The 25,704-nt window shown below is 35.4% G+C and overlaps 1 protein-coding gene and 1 long non-coding RNA gene across 3 annotated transcripts in view; one reads left to right on the top strand and one right to left on the bottom strand.

The window, feature by feature from the left end:
- The window catches only part of FAR2 (fatty acyl-CoA reductase 2), a 131,381-nt gene extending 106,316 nt beyond the window's left edge, over positions 1-25,065 (top strand). For both annotated transcript variants that reach the window (XM_074194800.1, XM_074194801.1), the window contains exons 5-12: positions 2,001-2,178; positions 4,147-4,191; positions 10,818-10,936; positions 12,932-12,999; positions 15,982-16,153; positions 19,114-19,243; positions 22,044-22,171; positions 24,694-25,065. In XM_074194800.1, the coding sequence (XP_074050901.1) occupies positions 2,001-2,178; positions 4,147-4,191; positions 10,818-10,936; positions 12,932-12,999; positions 15,982-16,153; positions 19,114-19,243; positions 22,044-22,171; positions 24,694-24,856 (1,003 nt within the window). In that variant the 3' untranslated portion in view covers positions 24,857-25,065. The remainder of the gene's footprint in view (positions 1-2,000; positions 2,179-4,146; positions 4,192-10,817; positions 10,937-12,931; positions 13,000-15,981; positions 16,154-19,113; positions 19,244-22,043; positions 22,172-24,693) is intronic.
- Positions 650-6,155, bottom strand: LOC141493442 (uncharacterized). Its single transcript, XR_012470216.1, has 3 exons — positions 5,992-6,155; positions 5,198-5,303; positions 650-1,666 (listed from the first exon to the last, which is right to left on the bottom strand). It is a non-coding gene; the product is annotated as an uncharacterized LOC141493442 (long non-coding RNA).
- Positions 25,066-25,704: the final 639 nt, after the last annotated feature.

The raw sequence follows: 25,704 nt of genomic DNA, 5'->3' as shown, positions 1-25,704 counted from the left end.
GTCTATTTAGAATGTGTCTCTGCTCTGTGCTCTGATTCAAGGTGACATGACTGGTACTAGAGCCAGGAAGAAGAAAAAGAAATGCCTTCTTCCCCCCTTGTCTTCCATAGTCTTCCTAAATCACACTGTCTTCCACTCTTGAATTGCTGGATAGGGTTGTTGTCTACCCTCTGTGCTAGATATGACCAATGTGGGGGGTGGGGAGAGGAGGAAAAAGAAAATCCTTTTACCACTACCCCCTCGCCAGTACCACAACAGAATCTTACTTCATAAATGTTCCAAATAAAGTACTTTTAACTCCTCAAGGCTTAGCTATTAAAGCACCACAGACATAGCCAATCTGCTTTCTCAACCAATCACATTGTCACCCTCTTGACTCAGAAAGGTGTTCATACGTCATAAAGCAGTCAAGGTATATGCATCAATATTTATTTATATATGTGTATACATTAAGGTGGAGTTAACTTCATCTTAACACTGCTTGTTTTCCTGGGCCTTCTGTAACTATCATCAATTGAGTCAGACAATAGACAGTTATTGTCTATTATGTGCCAAGTTCTGAATATTCAAAAGAAAAATTAGTTTCTGTTATAATATTCTAATGAAGGAAACAGCATGCAAACAACTATGTATATACAACATAGATAGATTAGATAGATAGATAGATAGATAGATAGATAGATAGATAGATAGATAGACAGTCTTAGAAGTAAGGCAAGAAAATTAAGAACAGAAAAAAGCTTCTTATACAGAAGATAGGACTTTAGCAAAGATATTAAGGAAGCCAAAAAGTAGAGAAATGAGGAGAGTGTTCCAGTGAAAATACACTGTCAGTCAAGAGTCAAGAGATGCAGAGTCTTGTTTGAGGATTGGCAAGAAGCCCAATGTCAATGACCAATAGAGTATGTCAAGGAGAATAAGTTTTAGGAAGATTGGAAAGCTAAGAAGGAGCTAAGTTATGAAGATTAGTTAGAATCAAATTATGAAAGGCTTTAAAAACCAAACTGAGTTTTTATTTGTTACTAAATGCAATATAAAACCACTGAAGTTCTTACAGCAGGGAAGTGTCACAGTCCAACCTACATTTCAGGAATTTGGTAGCCCAGAGAGGATGACTTTCCCAACAAGACACAGCTCAAACTGAGATCTTCTGGGAGGGCAGCATGGTAGAATAAACAGAGGAATTCTGATCTGGGTATCACAAACACCTAAATTCAAACCAACTTCTCATATGTACTAGTCATGTGTGCATGGGCAAGTCATTCAACCTCAATTTCCTTATCTGTTAAAGATTACCTGTATCACCTACAGCACAAATTCATTATGAAGTTCACATAAGAAAATAATATATACAAAACATTTTTGTAACCTTTTAAATACAGGGGTCTATTATAAAAATGGAGGGACCCTTCTAATGCTTGCTCCTCCTAGGGTTCCATATCCTCATTTGTAAATTTATCAGTTGGGATCAGTTAAATTTTCCCCCCTTCTCACCCCCCCACCAAGAGAATCTGTTCCAATGACCATGGAGGCAACTGAAGCAAGTGTTGTGGAATGCTTGGTTTTAGTACTTTGGTCAGAAATCACAGATGCCAAGGTCATTTACTATATCCCAAGCCATTGCCAGTTGTCTTGACTTTTGTCTTGTTATTGAATCTTGATAACTCTGAAAGAAAAAGTGAAGTTGACAATTTGGTACAACTCTGCATCACTTAAATCCAATTCACACAAAAGTCAAAATATAATACCTCTGTGTCATTTGTCCTCCTTAAAAATGAAGGATAAACAACAGTATAAACTTAGACAAGTCACTTAACCTGTTTCCTCATATCTAAAATGAAGCTAATAATAGTACCTACCTCCTGCTGTCATGAGGATAAAATGAGATATTTATAATGTGTTTCACAAACCTTAAAGCACTATTTAAATGCTAGCAATCTATTTTATCTTAACTGTTTAATAAATAGCAATAAAATGTTTTTACTTTCCCTACCCTCCAGATGGCTAGATGATTCAATCATTGAAGAAATCACACCCAAGTTGATTGAGAATCGACCCAACACTTATACATACACCAAGGCCTTGGGAGAGATGGTGGTGCATCAAGAATGTGGGAATTTAAATGTTGCCATCATAAGACCATCCATTGTTGGAGCTAGCTGGCAAGAGCCCTTTCCAGTAAGCCTATCACTCCTCCACCTTCTTACCTTTGCTTCTAGGCTCATTTTTCTTTTTCTTTTTTTTTTTTAGGTTTTTTTTCAAGGCAAACGGGGTTAAGTGGCTTGCCCAAGGCCGCACAGCTAGGTAATTATTGAGTGTCTGAGACTGGATTTGAACCTAGGTACTCCCGACTCCCGAGCCGGTGCTTTATCCACTACGCCACCTAGCCTCCCCTAGGCTCATTTTTCTTTGACAGCCTTCTTTCCTGCTCAAGGTCCAAGAGATATACCAAGGAACTTAATGAGATGGACTTGTGATGTTCTGAACACTGATCAAGTTCAAGCAAAATCCCAATGGATGGATTTAGGAATTCTTAGGAGAAATCCCTAGGAAGGGCACTTCTAATATTGACATTGGCCTTAAGTGGGTTAATTTAAATAAACTCTCCATATTATTCCTTCCCCAGGCTCAAGGAGCTCTTGGATTTGGTTTGTCCAGGTTGGCATTGGGGATTTCTTGTGTGAACAACCTCAAGTTCTTTAGAATAAGGATATGGTATGAATGGAGGGGAAAAGGAGGCCCAATTTTAGTTTATGCTAACAATTGAAATACTGATACCTAGTATAATATTCTATGCTCACTAAAACCTATGAAGTTTGATGACTCAAGATGTTAAGACAAGGAAGAGGATAGCTGATTTGTCGAAGGCCAACATAGCTATTTACTGAAAGCTCCAACAAGAATCCAGGCTTCTATTCATGTCCAGATTCACTAGTCTTTCCACTAGCAACATTGTCTGTCTCAGATCCAATATGGATTCCATAGGACCACTGCTCTTGGGAATAAAGTCCTAAATTGAAGCAATCCTGAGTGACTCCAATGTCATGAGCAAGAACTGGACCAGTTCCAAGAATGTAGTAATCTTAATAATTAGCTTATGACTTTTAACTTCACTCTAATATTGCAATATGGGACATCTCAATATAAAAATAATAGTTTTACTTCCCTTGAGTTTCAAAACAAAGTTTCTATGACTTACAGGCATGAGCTTTGCTTTGAAACATGAGTAAAAACACGTTAAAAATGTGTGTGTGTTCGTGTAGATATGTATACACATATGTATGTATGTATGTATGTATGTATGTATGTATATATGTCTACTGTTCCTTGAATTGGTCTCAGTTACTGCACAGCTTCCATAAGTGCAGGCATTTTTGCAGGACCAAGTGTGACTCTAGATTCTCTTATTCATAGTATTTCTAGGTTGGTATATCTTTGTTTTTGTTTTGGGGGTTTTGGGGGGTTTTTTCATTTAGCTTAGACTGAGAAAGTTAAAAAGAGCTTAAAGACTCAAATGGCCTTTCAAGCTTTCCTGGTCAGCTAAAAGTTCCCTGATGTATTTCCCTTTCACTTCCTTATGTCCTATCTTGCTTCATGATAAAACAGGAAGAAGAAATATTATATGATGAGGGGATTCACTTTAGTTGGTATATAATCATGTGTCCTTTGATAGTATTTTCTCCCTGATCATAAATTTTATTGCCAAATGTGTATTTTTGTTTTCTTCCTTTTGACAGGAAATCCTAGTTTAACCCTTCTGATTAGAGCTTAGCTAGGTGTAAATAAAATACCTAATTGTATCCATATAATCATCCTACATCCATCTGCTATAATTCAGAAGTGTCTTCCTTTTAAAAATACTATATTATATTTTTGGACAATTTAATGGCTTGTAAAAATAATATTGACTTAAAAAGCCTTTAGTACTAATCCTCCATAAAATACCTCTGTACAAACTTAAGATAGTTTTTTTCTCTGTTGCCCCTAGTGCATCTTTTGAAATTCAGTTCCATAGAATTTTTAAACTTCCTGACTTGTAGGAACTGAACAAAGCTAGCAGATGTGCCTTAAAGTTCCTTACATTTTTAGAAAAAGAAAACTCTCAGTTATCATGCTCTATGTAAAATGCAGAATTTTCTTTTCCAGGGTTGGGTGGATAACTTAAATGGACCAAGTGGACTTATTATTGCGGTATGTATAATGGTGAAACATAATTTTTTTCTATAGCATAGGACTAGTTGTGGCAACACAGATATATGTATGTGTGTACATATGTAGATATATACATATAGATTAGATATACTATATTTAATATGTTTATATAAAGAGAATTTATATAAACATATACTAAATATAGGATCTACAAATATATACTCTGAAAACAGGGTCTATGTAGCTATAGAAATATAGCATATATAATTATATAAATGTATTCCAACTGCTTTAGTGAAATAAATAAATATATATATAGTTTAATACATATATACAAATGCATGTATACATTACAAATAAAAGTATACATATATATACAAATATATGTGTTTGCATATACATATCATATACATTATACACATTGATTGGAATACATTACCACCATTTTGCAAATGGGAAATAGAGATTGTAGTAATTCTGACAATATATATCCATTTTTTTTACTCAAAATATTTTATGTTTTAAGAGCATTAGTAACATAAAATGCTGGTAAAATATGACTAAAAATTAAGAGACCTGGGTTCTAAATCAACTTCTAGTGATTATGACTGTCTCAACAGTTACTTGACATCTCTGCATCTCAATTTCCTCATCTATGTAATGCAGGAGCTGGACTTGATTGTCTTCCAGTTCGAACATGCTATGATTTTATTGTTCGTCTCTGCTCCCAGAATTGTCATAGTAAAAAAATTACCTTGACTAAGTCCAGTAGCCTTTGAAGTGATATGTTTCCAGATTCAGTTCTTAATACTTTTGTGCTCATTTCTGGTTTTGAAATTTCCAGAGACCAACTATTTTCACCCAGAAGTGTTCAGGACTGAGAGAAACACAAATGTGAATCCTATTATTTCCCATTTCTGTCTATTTTTATCATTCTTTGTTTTAAAACAACTTATTGTTTTAAATAAAGAAGCAATAATGACCTATTTTTACTATTCTTTCTTTTAAAACAATTTAATTAGGGAGAGGCAATATTGGATATTACCTCTTTCCAGTCAGGGAAGATGTTTTTCTCAAGTCAAGTTTTAAGCACTTTAAATTCAAAAACTTTTCACTAAATAAATTCAGCTGGAAACAAAGTTCCAAATACCCTGCAGCAAAAATAGAAATGAAAAAAATATATAAGTCCAGGATCTTCCAGGTTCCCTTCTAGACAAATCATTGGACATTTTCATAACCAGAAGTCTTAGAATGAATTACTAGGAACACTTTCAATGGTCTCCTTAATCAGTGTGGAGTCTGTCTTCAGGTAGCAAAACCCTTTTGGCCCTCACTTCATTTTACTTTAAATTCAGTTCAAGTTTAATAAGCATTTGCAAATCCCAACTACAATAGAAAAATTACACATCTGTTTCATACTCCAGGTTTTTATAAGGATTTTCCTTAAAAACCTTATGAAATAGTATAAATATTAAGAACCCCATTTTGGGGGGGGGTGGAGCCAAGATGGCTACAAGAGAGGATCGGATCCTCTCTTAGGTGCTCTCTCATAAGACTTATAAACTAAGGACTCTAACTCAATTTTCAAGAGACAGAACCCACAGAGGGACCCAGTGAGGCAGTTCACCTACTCAAGGTAACCTGGAAAAGAACAGAAAGGCTCTGCTCCCCGGGGTCAGAGGGGCGGCCTGCCAGAGGGGTGGCCCGCCAGAGCCAAAGAACTTCAGCCTCCTGGAGGCAGCCCCAGGGCACTGGGACCCACAGCTCACAGCAGCGGGGGAGTCTACTGAGCTACACCCCAGGGAGTACCAGACACAAATTGGGGGAACAGCAGGGGACCTCTGCCAGAGTGAGCACATGAAGCCCAGGCCTCAGGGCATACAGCAAGCAGCATGGCCAAGGCAGTCTAGATCCAGGAAACGGAAGTAGGGGAAGCCGGTAAGCAGGAGCCCACAGGGCATGAGCTGAGGGAGAGGACTGTTGAGAGATACTGTTGAGCTCTGTTCCTGGAACAGGACTCTGGGGTTCTGACCACATTCAGATCCTGATTGGACTATAGGCCCCCCCATAGAACAGCAGGGCCCCCTCACCTCAGTCCTGTGTTGGGAGGGGCACATATGGTTATTCACAGACCAGGAGGGAGGACAGAGACTCACACACGGAGACCCTTGTGGGAGTGTCCCAAAAGCTCAAGAAGCACCCCCAAAACAGGCTAAGGCTGGGAAAATGAGCAGGCAGAGAAACAAGAGGAACACCTTTGAGAAATATTTTGCCTGTGAGCCCAAGAAGGATCAAAATACTCAGTCTGAAGATGAGGAGGCACAAGCTCCTGCATCTAAAGACTCTAAGAAAAACAGAAATTGGGCTCAGTCTATGACAGAGCTCAAAAAAGACTTTGAAAATCAAATGAGGGAATTAGGAAAAAAACTGGGAAAAGAAATGAGAGAGATGCAGGAAAAACATGAAAATGACATCAGCAGCTTAGTCAAGGAGATCCAAAAACATGCTGAAAAAATAGCATACTAAAAACCAGCTTAGGTCAAATGGATAAAACAGTTCAAAAAGATATTGGGGAGAAGAATGCTTTAAAAAGCAGAATTGGCCAGATGGAAAAAGAGATAAGAAGAAAGTTCTCTGAGGAAAACAAATCCTTCAGACAAAGAATAGAACTCAGGGAGATTGATGAATTTACCAGAAATCAGGACTCAATACTTCAAAAACCAAAAGAATGAAAAATTAGAAGAAAATGTGACACATCTCATTGAAAAAACAAGTGATATGGAAAACAGATTTAGGAAAGATAATTTAAAAATTATCGGAATACCTGAAAGTCATGATCAGGAAAAGAGCCTTGACATCATTTTCAAAGAATTACTACAGGAAAATTGCCCTGATATTCTAGAAGCATAGGGCAAAATAGAAATGGAGAGAATCCACCAATTCCCATGAGAAAGAAATCCCAAAAAACTAACCCCCAGGAATATTATAGCCACATTCCAGAACTCCCAAGTCAAAGAGAAAATATTACAAGCAGCCAGAAGAACACAATTCAAATACCATGGAGCTGCAATCAGGATCTCACAGGACTTGGCAGCAACTACATTAAAAGCTCGTAGGGCTTGGAATACAATATACCGGAAGACAAAGAGCTTAGAATGCAACCAAGAATCAACTACCCAGCAAAACTGAATGTCCTCTTCCAGGGAAAAAAATGGACTTTCAATGGACCAGGGGAATTTCAAATGTCCCTGTTGGAATGGCCAGAGCTGAACAGGTTTGATGTTCAGATACAGGACTCAGTTGAAGCATGGAGATTGGAGGAGAAGGGGAAAATATGAGGGACTTAATGATGATGAACAGCATGTATTCCTCCATAGAAAAATGACACTGATAATACTCATATGAACCAGTTAATAGAGCAGGTAGAGGGAGCTTTTATACTTGAAGCACAGGAGAAAGCTGAATTTGAAGATAAAATATGGTGTAAAAATGGAGTCAATAGGAAAAAAAGGGTAATGTAATGGGAAAATGAAAAAGGAGAGGGGGGGAATAGGCCAAGATATTTCATATGATAAGATTTTTCTTTATTATAATGAACTAATGCAATGATATGGAAGGGGGAAGGCAAGGCGGAATGAGGAAATCTTCACTCTCATCAGAGGTGGCTAGGAGAGGAAACAGCATATATACTCAATGCAGTATAGGCATCTGGAGTAAGAAGGAGGGGGGAGCAGGGGGAAGGGGTGGGGATGTGAGTGATGGAGGAGAGGATGGACCATGGGGGGAGAGTGGTCAGATATAACACATTTTCTTTTTTTACTTCTTGCAAGGGTCTCAGATTGGATGGCTTGTCCGGGACCATAGGGCCAGTGGATGCTGGGCCTAAGGGGTGGTATGAGGGCTCGGGGCCTCTTGGCCCCAGGACCAGGGATCTGTCTGCTGTGCCACTCAGCGGCCCTACAGCAGAGTCAGAGTGAAAGGAGAGAGAAAATATAGTACATGGTACTAGTGAAATATGAAAGGAGGGAGTTGCGATCAGCAATGACAATGGTGAAAAAATATGGAAGTAACTTTTGTGATGGACTTATCATAAGGAATGTGATCCACCCACGACAGAGTTGTTGGTGTTGGAACACAGACGGAAGCACATTTTATTATTATTATTATTATTATTATTATTATTATTTGGGGGGGTTCAGGGCAAATGGGGCTCGGTGGCTTGCCTGGGGCTGCATAGCAGGGTGATGGTTGGATGTCTGAGGCTGGATTTGGACCCGGGTGCTCCTGGCTCAAGGGCCAGTGCTCTGTCTGCTACTCAGCTGCCCCTACTATTCTTACTATTTTACTTTATTTTAGGTCTTTCCTTTCTTTTTATGGTTTTTGCAGGGCAGTGGGGTTGGGGTGGCTTGCATGTCACACAGCTGGGTGATTGTTGGGTGTACGGGGCTGGATATGGGCTCAGGTGTTCCTAGCTCCAGGGCTGGTGCTCCGTCCATTGGGCCACCTGGCCATATCTATAATTATTACTATTTTTTAATTTAAATTTTAATTTTAATTTTTTTCTCTCTCTTTTACTTTATCGCTCAAGTGAGTCTATATTTTTGGGGGGTGTTTTGTTTATTCTTAAACAAGAATATTTTATTAATGTATGAAAAACATTATTTGTACAAAATGAGAATAAATATTAAATCAAATTTTAAAAAAGAACCCCATTTTACAAAGGAGACTGAAGCTCATATTTACAAATTATTGCTTATGAATTATCATGTAGCTAGTGACTAGCAAGACTGGAAGTTAGGACTATTCTTTTCTGAGCTAAAATCTGGCCTCAGATACTTATTAGCCTTGCAATTCTAGGCAAATCATGTAACCCTTTTTGCCTCAGTTCCTCATCTCCAAAATGAGCTAGAGAAGGAAATGGCAAATCACTCCAGTATCTTTGCCAAAAACCCCTAAATGCAGTCACAGAGAGTTGGACCAGTGAATAAGTGTCTGAGCCTGGATTGAACCCAGATATTCCAGGTCTCAGTTCAACTCTCTTCTACCACCACATTGCTTTTCATGCTAAATGATCAACACTCTATTAGTCGCTGTAGGAATGCAAAACAGGTACATTACACGATCCCTACTTTCATTAAACCTAGCATCTTTTTGAGGAGAAAGGGGTTATAGAATAATATTATGTATTCTAAACAATGCATTAGGAATGAGTGAAATATTTTTAATTGCAGGGGACTTATACTATAATAGAGAAGACAAAAGAATACACACACACACACACACACACACACACACACACATATATGTATATCAATAGAAATATATAGAAAAGAAATCAAATTAAGTTCAAGGAGTTGAATACAAAGAATTTTGAGAGGGAATTAAAGAGGGAGCTTGAGAGTGAAAGTGACCAGGAAAGACTGGTAGAAAGTTCTGCTGCAACTTGAAGGAAGAAAGGGTTTTTAAGGCAGAAGTAAAGAGATGTCTCCCAGGAACATGGTACAAAGACACAGAGCTAGTAGTATCATGTCTAAGGAACAGAGAGACCAGTTTGATTGGTCTCACAGAATGTGAAAGAAGCTGAAAAGATAGTGTGGAGTCAGGTTATAAAGGACTTTAAAAGATAAACACAGGAGTTTTACAGTTTCTCTGAGGGGCAACAGAAAACCCCTAGAGTCTTCTTTAACTTAAAGAAAATCAGTTTGGAAGCACTGTGTACAATGAACCATATTGGTGAGACATGAGGCAGGGAGATAAAACAGGAGGTTTCAGTAATAATACAGATGAGGTGATGAGGTGATGACTATGTATGCGAGTCAGATGCCAGAGATGTAATGAAGGTGGAAACAACAAGGATTAGCAACTGATTACACTGAGAGAGAAAGAGGAGTGAAGGATAATAACAAGATTACAAAATTTGGATATTGGAAGAATTGTGGTGTCTTTGACAGAAATATGAGAGGGGAGGAAGGTGTTATGGTGATAATGAGTCCAGTTTTGGATATGTTAAATTTGATAATAAGAGCTGTGGGAAGGAGAGAGAGAGACCAATGTAGCCTAAGAACTATTATGGACAAGGTGAGGCTTGAGATAGATTTAAAAATGGATAGAATTTACAAAAATTTAGAGGTGGTGGAGGGCATCCTAGGTAAGGAGAATTACATGAATGCTTAGAACCTTTAGAAGAGGTATTAAGTGGCAGAAGATGACAGGGTTGAATAGGTGCTAGTTTAAAAAAAGGTCTTGAAATCTAGGATAATAATACTAAGCACTAATGTATTACCTTAAAGTTTGAGAAGCACTTAGCTAATCTAAGGCAGTATGTTAAATGACTTCAGGGTCATACAGCCAATATGTGTCAGAAGTAGAATTTGAATCCAGTCTTTTTGATATATGCTCCTCTCAATTATAGATATTATTGTCTCCACTTTATAGATGATAAAATAATTTCATTGATATTTTTCTGACTCAAAGTTCAGTAATTTGTCAACTGTTCTATACTGGATTAGGAGTTTAGATTTGATGGGCAACAGGAAGTTATTATAGTCATTGCCAATAATATCAAAGAATATTCAAGTGAAGTTTTGAAATTTGAATGTATAACTATTTAAACTATAGCACTCACTGAAAGTCTGACTTTAATTATGTTCTTATCTATTGTGCAGGCTGGGAAAGGGTTTCTACGGTCCATAAGGGCCACTCCAAAAGCTGTGGCCGATGTAGTCCCAGTGGATCTAGTCATTAACCTCACCCTTGCAGCAGGGTGGTACACTGCAGTTCACAGGTATGGATACTGGTGTCAGGGAAGAAAAATATGTTGAGTGCATTCTAAAATAAAGTAGATTTGCTGAGAAATGATTGCCTATTATGCCTATCTTTTTTAAAAGGCTGAGTATAGTACAGTATGCTTTATTCACATGGTCATGAAATGTTTAAATTTTCCAACAAATCCTGTGGTTACTGCTGATTATTGTTTTCTTTCTGTCAGAGTTTTGTTAGTGACATTAGATAGCTTTAGTAAAACAGATAAGCCTATAAAAATTAGTATTTATATATGACAAAAGCTTCCCAATTTTATATAATGCTTTGTAATTTTTAAAAAAGTATTTTCCCTGCAAGGTAGGTAGTATTATCTCCCACTATTTTAGTTATTAATATTTATATAAGTTAATATTTAATTATGATTCAATTAATTATTATCTTATTTGCTTAATTTAATTAAGATTATCCCCATTTTAAAGATGAGAAAACTGAGATTCAGAGACTTGTAAAAGGCCATTTAGCTATTGAGCACAGATAGAGGATAAAAAATCAAATCATATGACTCTAAACCCAATAATTTCCCCCCAAAAGTTTCCTTTCTTACAGGGAAATTAAGATGCGAAGGCAGAATAGAGCACTTCAAAAAAGTAGATTAGTACTAGAACAGTGTTAAAGTTCTTAGTAGCACATGTGGAGAACTGTTATTAGAATTTATTTGTCTATCTAGATTCAAGAGTTAATCAGTCAGTTAACCTCAAGTGCCTACTTTGTGCCCTGTGTATAGAAAAAAGAGGTTCTAAAAAAACTAAAAGCAAAAAACCAGTTCTTATCCTTAAGATGTTCACAATCTAAGCTCTAGACATGTCTGAGAGAGAGAGAGAGAGAGAGAGAGAGAGAGAGAGAGAGAGAATACATCAGAGTCAAGTGACAGAGGGAGCCATTATTTTGAGCAGACAGAATGGAATATCACTTGAAGGCTTAAATCTCCTTAAGGAATAAGGCTTATTTATTTCATCATGTGAAAAAGAAGAAAATGGCATAGAACATCTGAATGACAGAATGTGGAGAAAATTGGTTATTAAATTTGGTTATTCAGAGATTATGAGTTACATTTAAGAAAGTAATTTCAGTGAAATGTCAGAAGCTGAAGGAGATAAGAAGAGAAGTGAGAGGAAAGAGGAGAAGCACCTGCTCTACACCTTTTCAAGTTTAGTTACAAAGAACAAAAGAGATAATAAGGATGACAGCTGGAATGGAAGGATTAAGTGAGGGTTTCTTCAGGATCAGGGAGACATAGGCATGTTTGTAGTCAGAAAAAAAATAAGCCAGTAGAAAGGGAAAGATTGAAAATAAGTGAAAGAGTAGGGAGCAAAGGGAGCAATCTTTGGAAGGAGACAGGACTGAATATCACTTGAACTTGTCTCATTAAGGAGGAAAGCCACATTATCATGTGAAAAAGAAGAAAATGGCATAAAAACATATGAGTGATTGAATATGAAGAAAATGGACAAAAGTAGTTCATGGCAAATAATCTCAATATTTTTCTTTTGTAATTTTATACTAGTAAGTAAAATGTCATTTACCATAAGGAAAGTCAAATATTTAGATGTTTTCCAATCCAATATGCCTTAATTTCATTTTATTCAGGAAAAAATACTTCTCAGATTAAAAAAAAACATTTGCTCTGCAAATATGTGCAAGAGTTACCTGTAACCTATGGAAGAGTTTTCATCTCCATGATTTATCTTGCATCACTGTAGACCTAACTTGAACATATTGCCCATCTGTCTGACTCATAAACATAACTTCCATCTCCCACCTCAGCTTCATTTTGCTAATTCACTTAGCAAAATAAACTCTAAAATCAGAGGAAAAAATGAGAATGGTCCTGGCTTGTATAGGAAACCCTAAGATACAGAAAATCATTGTCTATCACTAAACAACCACTTTACCCAAGATAGAATTTTATTTTCTCTCTACAATGCTCTACTTAGTTAATTTTCCTGTTGTTTTTCAGACCCAAATCTATTTTAATATATCACTGCACAAGTGGAACTCTAAATCCTTACTTGTGGACAGACTTGGGTAAGTTAAACATTAAACTTACTTTTAGTTTTGATCCTGTCCAGATGAAACTATATTGAGCTGGTTTCCCCTATTGTATGAATTAGTTCGGTGTTGTATTTTGTATAATATGCACATGTTTCATTATTCTCTTCGGTTGTATTTTTAATCCTAGGATCTTTAAGATTGTATATTACTACAAGGAAATGTGAAAAAACTGTAGTAGCATTTAAATGCACAATTTAATGACAGTTAAGAATTGGTATTGCAGGAATAGAGCTCAGGAGTCATCTACATGGACACACTCATTATAAGATTCTTGGGAGCTTATGAGGTCAAGAGATAGTAGAGAGAAGAAAGCCAAGGACAGACACTATAGGGTACAACAAACAGAGGACATGATAAGAATGATGATCCATACAAAGAAACTGAGGAAGAAAAGTCAAACAAGAAGAGAACAGAGAAAAGTATCACAAAAACCAAAAAAAGGAGTAATGTCTAAGAACAGAGAGAGGTCAGCAATGGCAAATGCAGTGGAAGTCAAAATGGATGAAAAATCTAGAAAACATCATCATCTTTGCAATCAAGAGATCATAGATAACTTTGAGTAATTTCAGGGTCAAGTAGGGTCAAGGGAGGGTTTTTTTAAGATTAAGGAGACCAGGACATATTTGTAGGCAGCATGGGGAAAGAATGAATATCAGACTTATAGAAGAACACAAGGGATTAGTATAGTCTAGCAAAACAAATCAACAGCATTGCCATGCCAAAAAATGTTTGCCCGTTATCTCTCTATTAAGCAATAGGTAAAATGCTTCATCAAAAGTCCTGTTTGGTCACTGATTGGGGGGGGAGCATTTGCATGTGTGTGTTTGTGTGTGTGTGTGTGTGTGTGTGTGTGTGTGTGTGTGTGTGTGAGAGAGAGACTTCATGAGAGCACAAGGACAGTAAAACCCTAAATATATGGATATAAAGATTATGAACTTCATCTGAATCTGCAGCCACTATTTGAAGAGCCTGACTCTCTCTGCAGTTCTCAAAAAATCAATAGAAATGGCAAAGACTAAATCCAGAATTTGCAGGTCAACTATATATATAAAGAGAAAAAAATATATATATATATATATGTAAATATGTAATATTTTTTAAAGTTCAGATTTTATTAATAATTAAGTATTCACAAACAACTATTGATCAAAATATTTATTTTACTATCTACACAAAGTTTTTATTCAAATAATCATCTAATTCCAATTGAGGAACATTCTCCAAAAAAGTGTTAGTATGGAAAAAGTAAAACTTACACAAGAGATATTCTAAACTGAATCACATCTTTATCATTTCACAGTTGGCTAAAAGATAGATCCCCTCATAACAGTTATGAAAAAACATTTGATCAAATCCATGTAGATCAATCTTTTTCTTAATTTAGATAAAAATTCATGAGTTTACAGTTCTCTCTCTCTCTCTCTCTCTCTCTCTCTCTCTCTCTCTCTCTCTCTCTCTCTCTCTCTCTCTCTCTCTCTCTCTCTGCCTCCTCCATACTTGTATAGTTTTCTCTTGATGTACCTGAATTAAGAGATATAGCAATTGTCTTATGTTCTTTCTCAATATCTTTCCTTTACTCTCCCATCTTTCTTCTCTTAAAATAATATAGAGGAAAACTATTCCCAGACCCTGAGTTTATCTTTCCTTGTTTTCTCTTTTACTTTGCTGCTTTTCACAACATTCTATTTCCCTACTCAGAGCATTTTTTCACTGGTTGTCTCATGTCTGGATTGTTCTCTCCCTCCTCATCTCACCTCTTAGCTTCTTTCAAGTCTCAACCAAAAATCTTATTTTCTACAAGAAGTCTTTCCAAGTTCTCCTAAATCTCAAAGCCTTCCCTCTGAGACTATCCCATTTTATCCTGTACATCATGTTTGTACAATGATTCCTCTATTAACCAGTGAACTCCTTGAGAACAGGGATTAAAAACAATCCCTTTTTTTTTGTATCCTTAACACTTAGTGCCTTGAAACATAGTAAGCAGTTAACAAATGCTTATTGACTAAGTGAACAGAAACTTAATATTTTGTAATTGGAGCTATAGATAAAATGGAGAGAAAAAACAAAATCTATGGAATTAAAACTAGAAGCTGCTTTTTTAAGACACCCATTTCTTAAGATTCTTAAGAGAACCCATTAGCCCATTTGATTTAAAAGAGGAAAATCAAATAAAAAAAATGAAAAAAGGTGAATTCACAATAGAAGATAGATTAACTGATTAAGCATTTACTAAGCAATTATTACATACTGTGCTAAAATTCTGAGAATATAATCAATTCCTGCATGAACTTACATTCTAATGGGGGACCACTATAAATTAAGGGGAGATGAAAAGTAGAGAGGGAGGTGTGTGGGAAAATACTCGAATTTAGGCAAGGTGGCTGACAAAGAAGTAGAGAAATTCAGTGGGTGAGTTGAATCAGGAATGAAGTGCATGAGCATGGTTGGGGCTCCTCTTAAATGGTCTGGGAAATAAAATCACCATTCAGGAAAGTAGGGCCTCAGGAAAAAAAGAGAAAGCAGCTCAACTTGTATTGATCAGGTGAACTTAATAATACATTTTCCCAAATTTGTTTCTAAGTTAAAATTTATCAGAGACTATATTCTGAACATTTAAACAGAATACTCATATATTTGTATTTGCTGGTTGTCATTTGACTGTGGTAGTGACAAGTTGATCTAGGAATAAAGTAAATTTCTCTCTGTAGCCTGTGGTGGTAATGACCCTATTTTATCTTTTGTAAAAGGGGGGAAAGGGTTAGGAAAGTTTGAAAATTAATATTTTGTCATTTAGTAAAAAGAAATTCTTATCGTTTTCTGAACAAAGAAAGTCTCATTTAAAATGCAATAAATAGTGTTAATTCTTTTCACTTAGTGATACTTAATGCATTCCAACAAATTTGGTGTTATATTACCATGTAGAACTTATAGATTGCCTTCTCTATTGTTTTCCAGGAGTTAATGTCTTAGCCACTTTTGAAAAAGTGCCCCTTGAGAAAGCATTTAGAAGGCCAAATGCTGACTTCACAACCAACAACGTCTCAACTTATATTTGGAATACTTTAAGTCACATGGCTCCAGCAGTGATGTATGATTTTTATCTTCGCCTCACAGGAAGAAAGCCCAGGTGAGAAGATACTCTGAAAAAATGTCTATGAGTGGTAGAATCCTGAGGAAACTGGAGTAGGTAGGTAGCAAAGTAGATACAACACCGGTCCTGAGGTCAGGAGGACCTGAGTTCAAATATAATCTCAGACACTAGACACTTACTAGTTGTGTGACCCTGGAAAAGTCACTTAACCCTGATTACCTTGCAAAAAAAAAAAAGAATCCTGAGGAGACTAATACATGGTAAATAAGTTTGGAACACATTCAATATGAAAAAGCACCCTTCAGATATGGATAAATAAGAAGATATGATATAATAGAAAGAGGGTTAAATTTGGAGTCAGTGAACTTGGGTTTGACTACTGACTGTGGAACATGCATTCATTTTGGAATGACTTTAAACAAGTCATTCCAACTTTAATCTCATCCATAATGGGGATTGTGGCATTTGTCCTGTCTCATAGACTGAAGATCAAGAGTCTTCCTCTGAAGTATATGAAATTGGTTAGAAAAGATCAAAATTTTATACAAATGCAATTTTACTATTATTATTATAATTATCAGGTTTATGCTACCAGAAATAAAGGGCTTAAATTGTGTTGCCACTTCTGCAAGACCCTTTGTGAGGAACAGCATCTTTCTCTGCCCATAGCTTATTGTTTAGATATTAATGTATTAGAATGACTGTAGATAGGAAATGTTTTCTGTTCTGAGGTCTTTCCCATTTTTGGAAAGGAAATTAGGTCATCTTTTGTCTCAATGATTAATCCTTAGGACTGAGAGAATAATATCGCCTTCAACAGTAATAAGGAAGTTGGAGGGAAGGGAGGATTTAGGGAGAAAGCTATTGAGTTAAGTATTAGATGTGTTGAGTTTAGGTTGACAATTGGATATACAGTTCAAGATATCTGAAAGGCAATTGGAAATGCAAGATTGAAGGTCAGCATAGAGGTTAAGAAAGGATAGATAGATTTGAGAATCTATGTAATAAAAGCCACAGGAGTTAACAGGAGCACTGAGGTAACAGAAAAGGGAGAAGAGGACCTAGAACAGAGCCCTGTGGGATGCCATATAACCTGAATGAGGATCTAGCAAAATAATGTAGAGGGGTAGAAACAAAAGGTAGAAAGTGAAACAAAAGAGAGTGCTATCCAAAAACCTAGAAAGAAGAGAGATCAAAAAAGGCTGCAGAGTTCAAGAAGAATAAGGACTGAGAAAAGGTCAATAGATTTGACAATCAAGAGATCTCTGGTATCTTTGGAGGAAAAATTTCAGAGAAATGATAGGAGTATAACCAGAATTTAAGACATTAAGAAGAATGAAAGGAAAGAAAGTAGTTACCTACTGTAGAGTTTGGCACAAAGGCAGAAGAGATAAAGGATAATAATTAGCAGGAAAGATAGGATCAACTGAGCAGTTTTTCAGTATGAAGAGACATGGGCGTATTTTAGACAGTAGGAAATGAGCCAGGAAACCAGGAGAGACTGAAGATAAGTGATAAAAGTGAGAATGGTTAAAAGGGACAATTTTTCAGAAGAGATAGGAATAGAACTTCTTGTGAAGGGGATGGATCTTAATAAAGACAAGGGTAAAGAAGACAATGGCAATAGAGTGATGAGATAAAGAAGAGGGGAGAAGAGAGAGTTTTCAGCAAAAATGGCCTCATTTTTTCCCCATAAATAAGAATAAAGTTTCTCAGCTTGTAGGAAGGAAAGCGAAGTCCACAGGAGGTTTGAGGGATGAAAAGGTTTGGTAGACCCACTATAGAGTGGGATGCAGAGTTGATAGAGGTGTTGAAGGATTATCTAGTAGCAATGAGGATCTAGTTGAGGAGTATAATAAGTTTGTAGTAGACCTAGTCAGAACATTTATGTGATTTTTCTCCACCTGTGTTCAGCAACATATGTATTGAAGTTTGCTAAGAGTCATTCAAGGATGAGGCTTGGCAGGGCACAATCAGTGATAGAAGACAGCCAGGATTCAGGAGAGTAGAATAGAATTGAACTACTTCATGGAGAGGTCAGGATAGGGAAAAAAGAGAACTGACAAGACAAGGGTTTGGAGGTCGTAGTGTGACTTGCTAATGCTTTTCCTCTGAGATTAATACCTTCTATATAAACTGACTGCATATATCTTGCCCACACAATTTTTTTTGTACACCATCTTCCCCACTAGAATGTGAACTGCTTGCAGGGAGAAATCGTATTTTGGCCTTTATTTTTAAATATTTAATAAATACTTGCTAGTTGATAATGGGATTTATTTGTAATAATTTCCACTGCGGTTATTCAAATTTCTTTGAAGGAACATTACTTTGAATTCTCATATTAGCAAAATGAAAATGCCTGTACCTCCTAGGGATCAGGTGCTTGATACTTCCCAGGTCTGATTCCTGGTAAAAAGATAGAAAAAGACCTTATATTTTAAGGTTGGTTTACTTAGGCTCCATGAATACTAAATGAAGTACAATATGGGTAATTATGCCCATATTGGTCTACATAACCCATAAACCTTATCCTTTTTATAATCTATAGTATTATGCAGTGTTATAGAGATGAGGTCTTCCCTGGTCTGTATAGAGAATTCTCATCTCTTCCTACTAAATTCAAAGAATGTATGTAGTCTGTGTGTCTGTATATATATTTAGCAAAGTTAAAAGGTACCATGTACTGATGAAACTACTGTGGGAAGGAATAAAAAAACAAAGAAATAGAGCAATAAGAAAATTGAGAAGATAGCACTTTAAGTGCTAGATTCATTCCAGTTAGTTTAACTAACAGGTAATAACTGGAGAAATAAGGATACGAGTTCTCACATAAATCTCTAGATATTCTTGAGGACAGTTCAAGGTTATTTGAGTGTTTCCTTAAAAATAACTTGTTTTTTACCGAGTGGGTTGTGAAGTAGAAAAATTCACAGAAAAGTTGAAAGAAAGAGAAGGTACCACTTAGACTTATTTCTGTTTGATCTCTGCTTCAGAATGGCAAAACTCATGAATCGCATGTTGAAAACCATTTCCATGTTGGACTATTTCATCAATCACAGTTGGGAATGGAGTACATACAATACAGAAATGTTAATGTCTCAGTTAAGTAACGAAGATCAGAAAGTAAGTATTGTGTTGGATTTAAAAAAGAAACTATTAACTTAGATGTCATTAATTTAGAATTCAAGATGATTTGACTAGAATAGGCTGGTCAGTGAGAAAGATTTTGCTAAGCAAATAATCTAACAGTATAAACATTACAGGGAACAAATTACTTGAGAACACAGGCATTGCTGGAGTCACAAAACCATAATGATTGGGCCTACTCCTAGCTGTTTGTCAACCCCACCCCACCCCCGCCATTGTGTCATAATGAGACCAACCACAATTTCGAATAACTCATGAAGAAGCATGCTATCCACTTCTGAAGAGAAGGCTGATGGATTCTGAGACACTTTTCTTTTTCTTCCTTCATTCTTTCCTTCTCTCTTTCTCTGAAAGGACTGAATATTTTCTTCTTTACTGTTTCTTACTGCTACTACTATAGTCCAAATCCTCAAAGATTGTCCTCTTAACTGATTTTTCTGCTTCTAGTCTATTTACATTATTTGTAGATAGAAGACTGGAATCATGAAAAGAAGTTGCTCAAGCAATCTGAGCCATTCACCCTCCTTGATCTTGAACTAAGCACCAAATGTGTATATGTGTGTGTGTGTGTGTAGATACCTGTATATATGTAACGTGCTACCCAATAGATTAAATAGATATGTAATATGCTAACCCATCCTAGGAGCCATTGCTATTTATCATCTAACACTCTAAATATGTAATGTTCCTTGCTCAAGGACCTTCAATGGTCTATAAGAAAATCATCAAATTCCTTAATATAGTCTTTGAGGCTCTATACAGATTGTGTTGAACCACCTTCTTCAACTTTATTTCCCAGTTTCTTGCATGAACTTTCTTCTCAAACCAATTATGCTGAATATGCCATGCACTGGACATTCATTCTCCCTCCTCCTATTTTCTAAATTCAAAATAATGTCCCAATTCAAGTCCAATTCTTTATTGAGACCTTTCTCAACTGCCTCAGCCTTCAAAGATTCAAGAAACATTTAATAAACTATTTATGAACCTGATTATGCTAGGTATTAGGATACAAAAGCAAACACTTCTTGCTCCCCAAAGAAGCTTGTGCTCTAAAAACCTCTTCTGATCTTGATCTATATCATTCATTTTTATACTATATTTCATATACTTGGTATTTTTATCTTTTAAAGTCATTATTCTATCTCCTCCACTAGATTATGAAACCATTGTGGTCTATCTTAGTATCCATTCAGCACCCAGTACAGTACACAATATTTGCTGCTACTACTTAAATAAACTATTCCCAAATACTTTCAGTACATTTGATTGTGAAAGTTAGTGGTTCACATTCACTGACAGTTTTATTTTTAGTAAATTTATAAGTAACTGTAAGTAACAAAGTTATTCCTTTAAAAATGTGCTTTGGTTCAAAATTTTTGCTAATTTGGACTGAACTTCACAATAAGTGAAGTTTTCTTCACTTGCCCATTTTCCTAAAACATTTGGTCAAAGCTAATATTGTTGTTAGAAAAGTCACCTTAAAGGAAACTCTTAATTTTTAGCCCCACAGTTGTTCAAAATTTTTAATAAACTGACATTTATCCTAATAAGTATAATAAATGTTTCATGTTATTAGTACATATAGTACATTTCAATACTAATGCAGTGGAAAAGTACATTATAAAACTAATAAGCAATTGGAAGACTACTTCTCATCTCAACATTTCATTGAAGCGGTTGAGTTAGTTCTTAACATCATAAAACTAGAAACTGATATACCAATCTTTGGCCCAGGATGCTGAAATTTAAAGGATACTAAAATGTTAAACTGAACTTAATGCCTAGCTTGCAAAAACAGTTAAAATGAAAAAAACTACTAGATCGTTACACAACTATCATTTTCAAATTATCAGGGCATTACCTCAATGAAACCACATCAATTACACACCCATCATGTCACTTCTAAATTGCTCTTAGAATTTTCCTTCATAATTTTATATCTGATTCTTTGGCTCAAGAATAGGCATGCATGACAGTATTTCAAATTCCTTTTTCAATAATATTTTATTTTTCCAATTTTATATAAAGACAATTTTACCATTCATTTTGAAAATATTTGAGTTTCAAATTATCTCCTTCCCTTACTTCCTTCTCCCAATTTGAAAGGGGTGATACAATCAAACATATTTCCATATTAGTCATGTTATAAAAGAGATAGGTCAAAAGAAAAGAGTCATGATAAAAAAAAGTGAAAATCTGCATTCAAATTCTATCAGTTCTTCTTCTGGCTGTGGATAAAGTTTTCCATCATAGATTTGTCTTGGATGCCCTTCAAATTCTTAAAGGTGGCTAATACAAAATGGTAGAATTTTCAGAGTTGGAAGCTACCTAGTCCAATTTATACACAAAAGGAAATCTCATTCTAACACAACTGATACATAATCATCCAGTCTTTTCCCAGAACATCACAATAGAGAGGAAAACTACTACCTTCTAGCCTAACCAGTTCCACTCTTTTAAAATCTCTAATTGTTGGAAAATTTCCCCTTAGAAAAATTTAACTTAATTTAAAAACTTTTCCCAATTTATCCCTTTAGCCATTGCTCTCACAGGTGTTTAAATAATAATTCTTTAATGTATCCAGCTAGCCATTATTCTCATTGCCTTCTAAATTACAGCCTTCGACAATCATCTTTAATATTTTCTCGAAAAAAACTAACTCTCCATCTACAAAACTTGGCAGTCTCTCATTTGTATAAGTTTTTCAATGTTGGATTATTATATTAGTATCCAACTGTTCAATCTTAGCAATTAAATCACTATTTCCTTTCAGTTATTCAACTTTGATATACGCCACCTGGATTGGTTGCAGTACACTGAAAACTACTGCTTGGGAATTAAGAAATACATACTAAAAGAGGATATGGCTGGAATTCCTGCAGCAAAGAAACATTTAAGAATGTAAGTGTCATTAATCAAATTAATAATGATCCTATAATGGGCCAAAAACTTATTGCCCACAAAAAATTTATAATTAAGGCAAAGAAACAAAACAGACACATCAATAATTTGTTAAATATCATAAAAGTGGTATCTGAAAAATTCAAAGAGAGATTTAGTCAATAATTATTGGAGACTTCAAAATAGGAAAAAACAACCATGGGTTGATATAGGACAGGATCTGGATATTTGGGGAAGGCCTCTCTAGTCATGTTTATGTAATGTTGGTTGAGGAGGCAGAAGAAGCAATTATAGAACAAAAGAAAATATAGCTGAAAAGGAAAGTAGATTGCAATAAAATTGTGGAGGATCTTGACTGATTAAGTTAGTTTGAATTTTATTGCTTATACATTAAGAAGCCAAAGTTTTTGACCTAAGGATGGCATTAACATGATAAAAAATATTTTTTGTTATTGTTTTGAATGTTTGCCAAAGTTACATTCAAAAGATGGAGACAGGAAAAGGCAAGAGAAATTACTTAACAAGCTATTTATTATTAATATTGAGGTGAGAGGTAATAGGAACCTTAACCAAAGTAGTAACTGTAGAACTTGAAGAGGGAAGATATATGAAATTACAAAGAAAAAATATAGAGATTTCAATGACTAATTTAATAGCACACTAATTCTATTTTACTAATCAGATATTTCCAGCATATTAAAGAAAACTTCAAGCTTCCAAAAATGTATCTGGCAGTTATGCAAAGTTGTTGCTTTTTGAAAAGGAGCAATAAATTCAAAGGAAAGTTGATTCTAGTAGAATATAAATCTTTGAGGGTAGGAAGTGATTTTACTTTTGCATTATATCTCTATCACCTAGCATTTAAATGAATTTCTACCTTAATTTTATCAGTTTAGCAGTTTATTCCAAATGCAATTAAGGTGGACTGCAGAGGACATTTTTTCCAAAACAATATTGCTCTACCTCTGTGCTAAGTATAAAAGAGTCAACAGAACACTCAGTGTACTACCCTATCTAGGAGTAACTAAACCCAGTTTAAAATTTCTCTTCCTTGATTGGTTTTCAAGTAAGAAGGGAGACAATGAGCAGCAGTCTGAGGATATGATACATAAATATCGTGTTATATTTACTAAATGCCAGGCAAAGCAAGAATATCCACAGATGCATCGTCACCTCAGATTTCCTGCCTGGGAACATAGCACTTATCTCAATCAGTGGAGTAGGAGCAAAAGAGGAAGCTGTCTTTCAACATTCCTGTTACTAATTGTCTTAGTATCATTTGGAATCAGGGCATGTATAACAACCAACTAAAACTATTCTTAGCTGGACTGCTACTGATTTGAAAGCTCAGACAGCCATGTACTTTAGTGAAAAGAAATGGTCTCCTTCCCCAAAACAAGCATCATGTCCTATTGCCCTATTGATGTGTTGAGTCATGGGGGAATGGTTCAGAGACAGATGGAACTTGGCCTTTAATTTAGTTAACCTGTGTTCATATTGCAACCATGCAATTAAAGAGAATGGTGTGATCATAGCACCAAAGTCCTGCCAACTATCAAGTGGTTTACTAATGGTTGAAAGTGAGGCTAGGATTACATCCTTATACCAAAGAACTTCACAGCAGAAATGGGGAACCCTTTTTTTTCTGCCAAAGGTTGGTATTTATAACATTTATATCATACTCAGTACATACAAAATTAACAATTAGTAAATTAAAAATTAGTCTGCTATATTTGATGAAATATTTAATTAATTCACCTCTAAAGAGCTTTTACCAAGCAGCTGCCATGACAGCACCAGAACAATTATTGTTGCAGGCCTTATATGGCCTGCTGGTCAGATGTTACCCATCCCTGAAGTTAGGCAAAATCTAATCTTACTGGGGGAAAAGGGGAGAAAGGAAAGATAAGTTTGGTCTCTAGACCAAAAAAAAAGTTTGGACTCTAGAAGGAATCATATAGGTCAATGTGGTCTCTGGTGATGTAGGATATTTAGGAAATTTAGAAACCACTCGATCCATGCTGGTTGATGGAATTATTTAATTACTTGAAATTTACTACTGATATTCCTATTAGTACTCTTTTCCCTTAAAAATAAATTTCCTAGGAAAACTTTTATTATATTTAGTAGAGTATGAGATAAAGAATTATTTACAAGACTTTTTGGTTCTTTCAAAAGTTCACAAGATTGTTATAGTGAACAGAATACTAAACCTAAACTTGGCTCTACTGTACTGAGTTAGAGCCAGTCATTAATTACCATTAACAAATTCTTTAACATAACTTATAGCACATTAATTCTATTTTACTAATCAGATACTTCCAGCATGATATGTAATTTAGAGAGATTAATTTGCTTTTATTACAACTTTTACCTGAGAATTTCCTAGTCCTTTACCCTGATAGTAGGGACAGTCTTTGAAATATAATTTTATGTACACTTTGGTTACATAACACTTGGGTAACTTAGGTTTAGTGTAGTTTTTCTTTTCTAATCACACATGTGTATCTTCTGTTCCTCAGGCTCAGAAACATATACTACCTCTTTAACACAGCCCTCTTCCTCATAATCTGGCGCTTTTTCATTGCAAGATCACAGATGGCAAGGAATATCTGGTACTTTGTGGTGAGCCTCTGCTATAAATTCCTTTCCTACTTCAAAGCATCCAGCACCTTCAGGCACTGAGAACAATTAAAATTTACCCATCTTCTGTTGAGCTCCTAGAACACAACAAACTGGCTATCAAGCAGGAGCTTATCCTTTTACTTATTCCAAATATGTAATATGTATTTCATTTATTCATCTCAACTCCTAACTGTATTTTCTTGATTCATGTTGTGCTTTCATCTTACAGAGGATGCCTAGTGAAATAAAACCTCATTGCAATCTCTTAAGCCATAATCAACTTTGTTGAAAAAATTATCCTGGAATAATTTTCCAATACTATATTTGACATTTATGTGTGGAACAGCATAACTTCTCCATTCTAACTTTGATGCTTGTTCTGTAAAACAATTTGATGTTGTTTTTAAAAATACAAAATATATAAAGGAATGGTGTTGAAAAATTTGAATTTTTAAAAGCAACGTTACACTATGCCACCCTTCTGGGGATCAAAATTTAAAAATAGGCAGAGAAGAGCATATTCTCAACTCACTAACAATTGCTATAGAAGAAACTTAACTTTTTAACTTTCTCCCGTTTCCTCTTAATATGATTAATATTTTCAAGTTCTGGAAGAAAAGTTTTTAAACTAGAAAATCAATTAATAAGAAAAATATTCAAATGAATACATTCATGGCACATGTCTTTGCATTTAGGATACAGGTTTTAACCAAGACTCTGACTTAATATAATTTGAATTTAAATACTAGTATTCAAATTCCTTTTAATCTCTATACCCCTAGCAGTTCATAACTTTTTTAGGTTTTTTTGCAAGTCTTGCCTTGCAAGTGTCTTGCCCAAGGCCACAGTTAGATAAATTATTAAATGTCTGGGGTCGGATTTGAACTCAGGTATTCCTGACTCCAGGG

The sequence above is a fragment of the Macrotis lagotis genome, chromosome 7, assembly GCF_037893015.1.
Source record: "Macrotis lagotis isolate mMagLag1 chromosome 7, bilby.v1.9.chrom.fasta, whole genome shotgun sequence".
Classification (NCBI taxonomy): Eukaryota; Metazoa; Chordata; class Mammalia; order Peramelemorphia; family Peramelidae; genus Macrotis; species Macrotis lagotis.
This window is presented reverse-complemented; position numbering and strand designations above follow the sequence as displayed.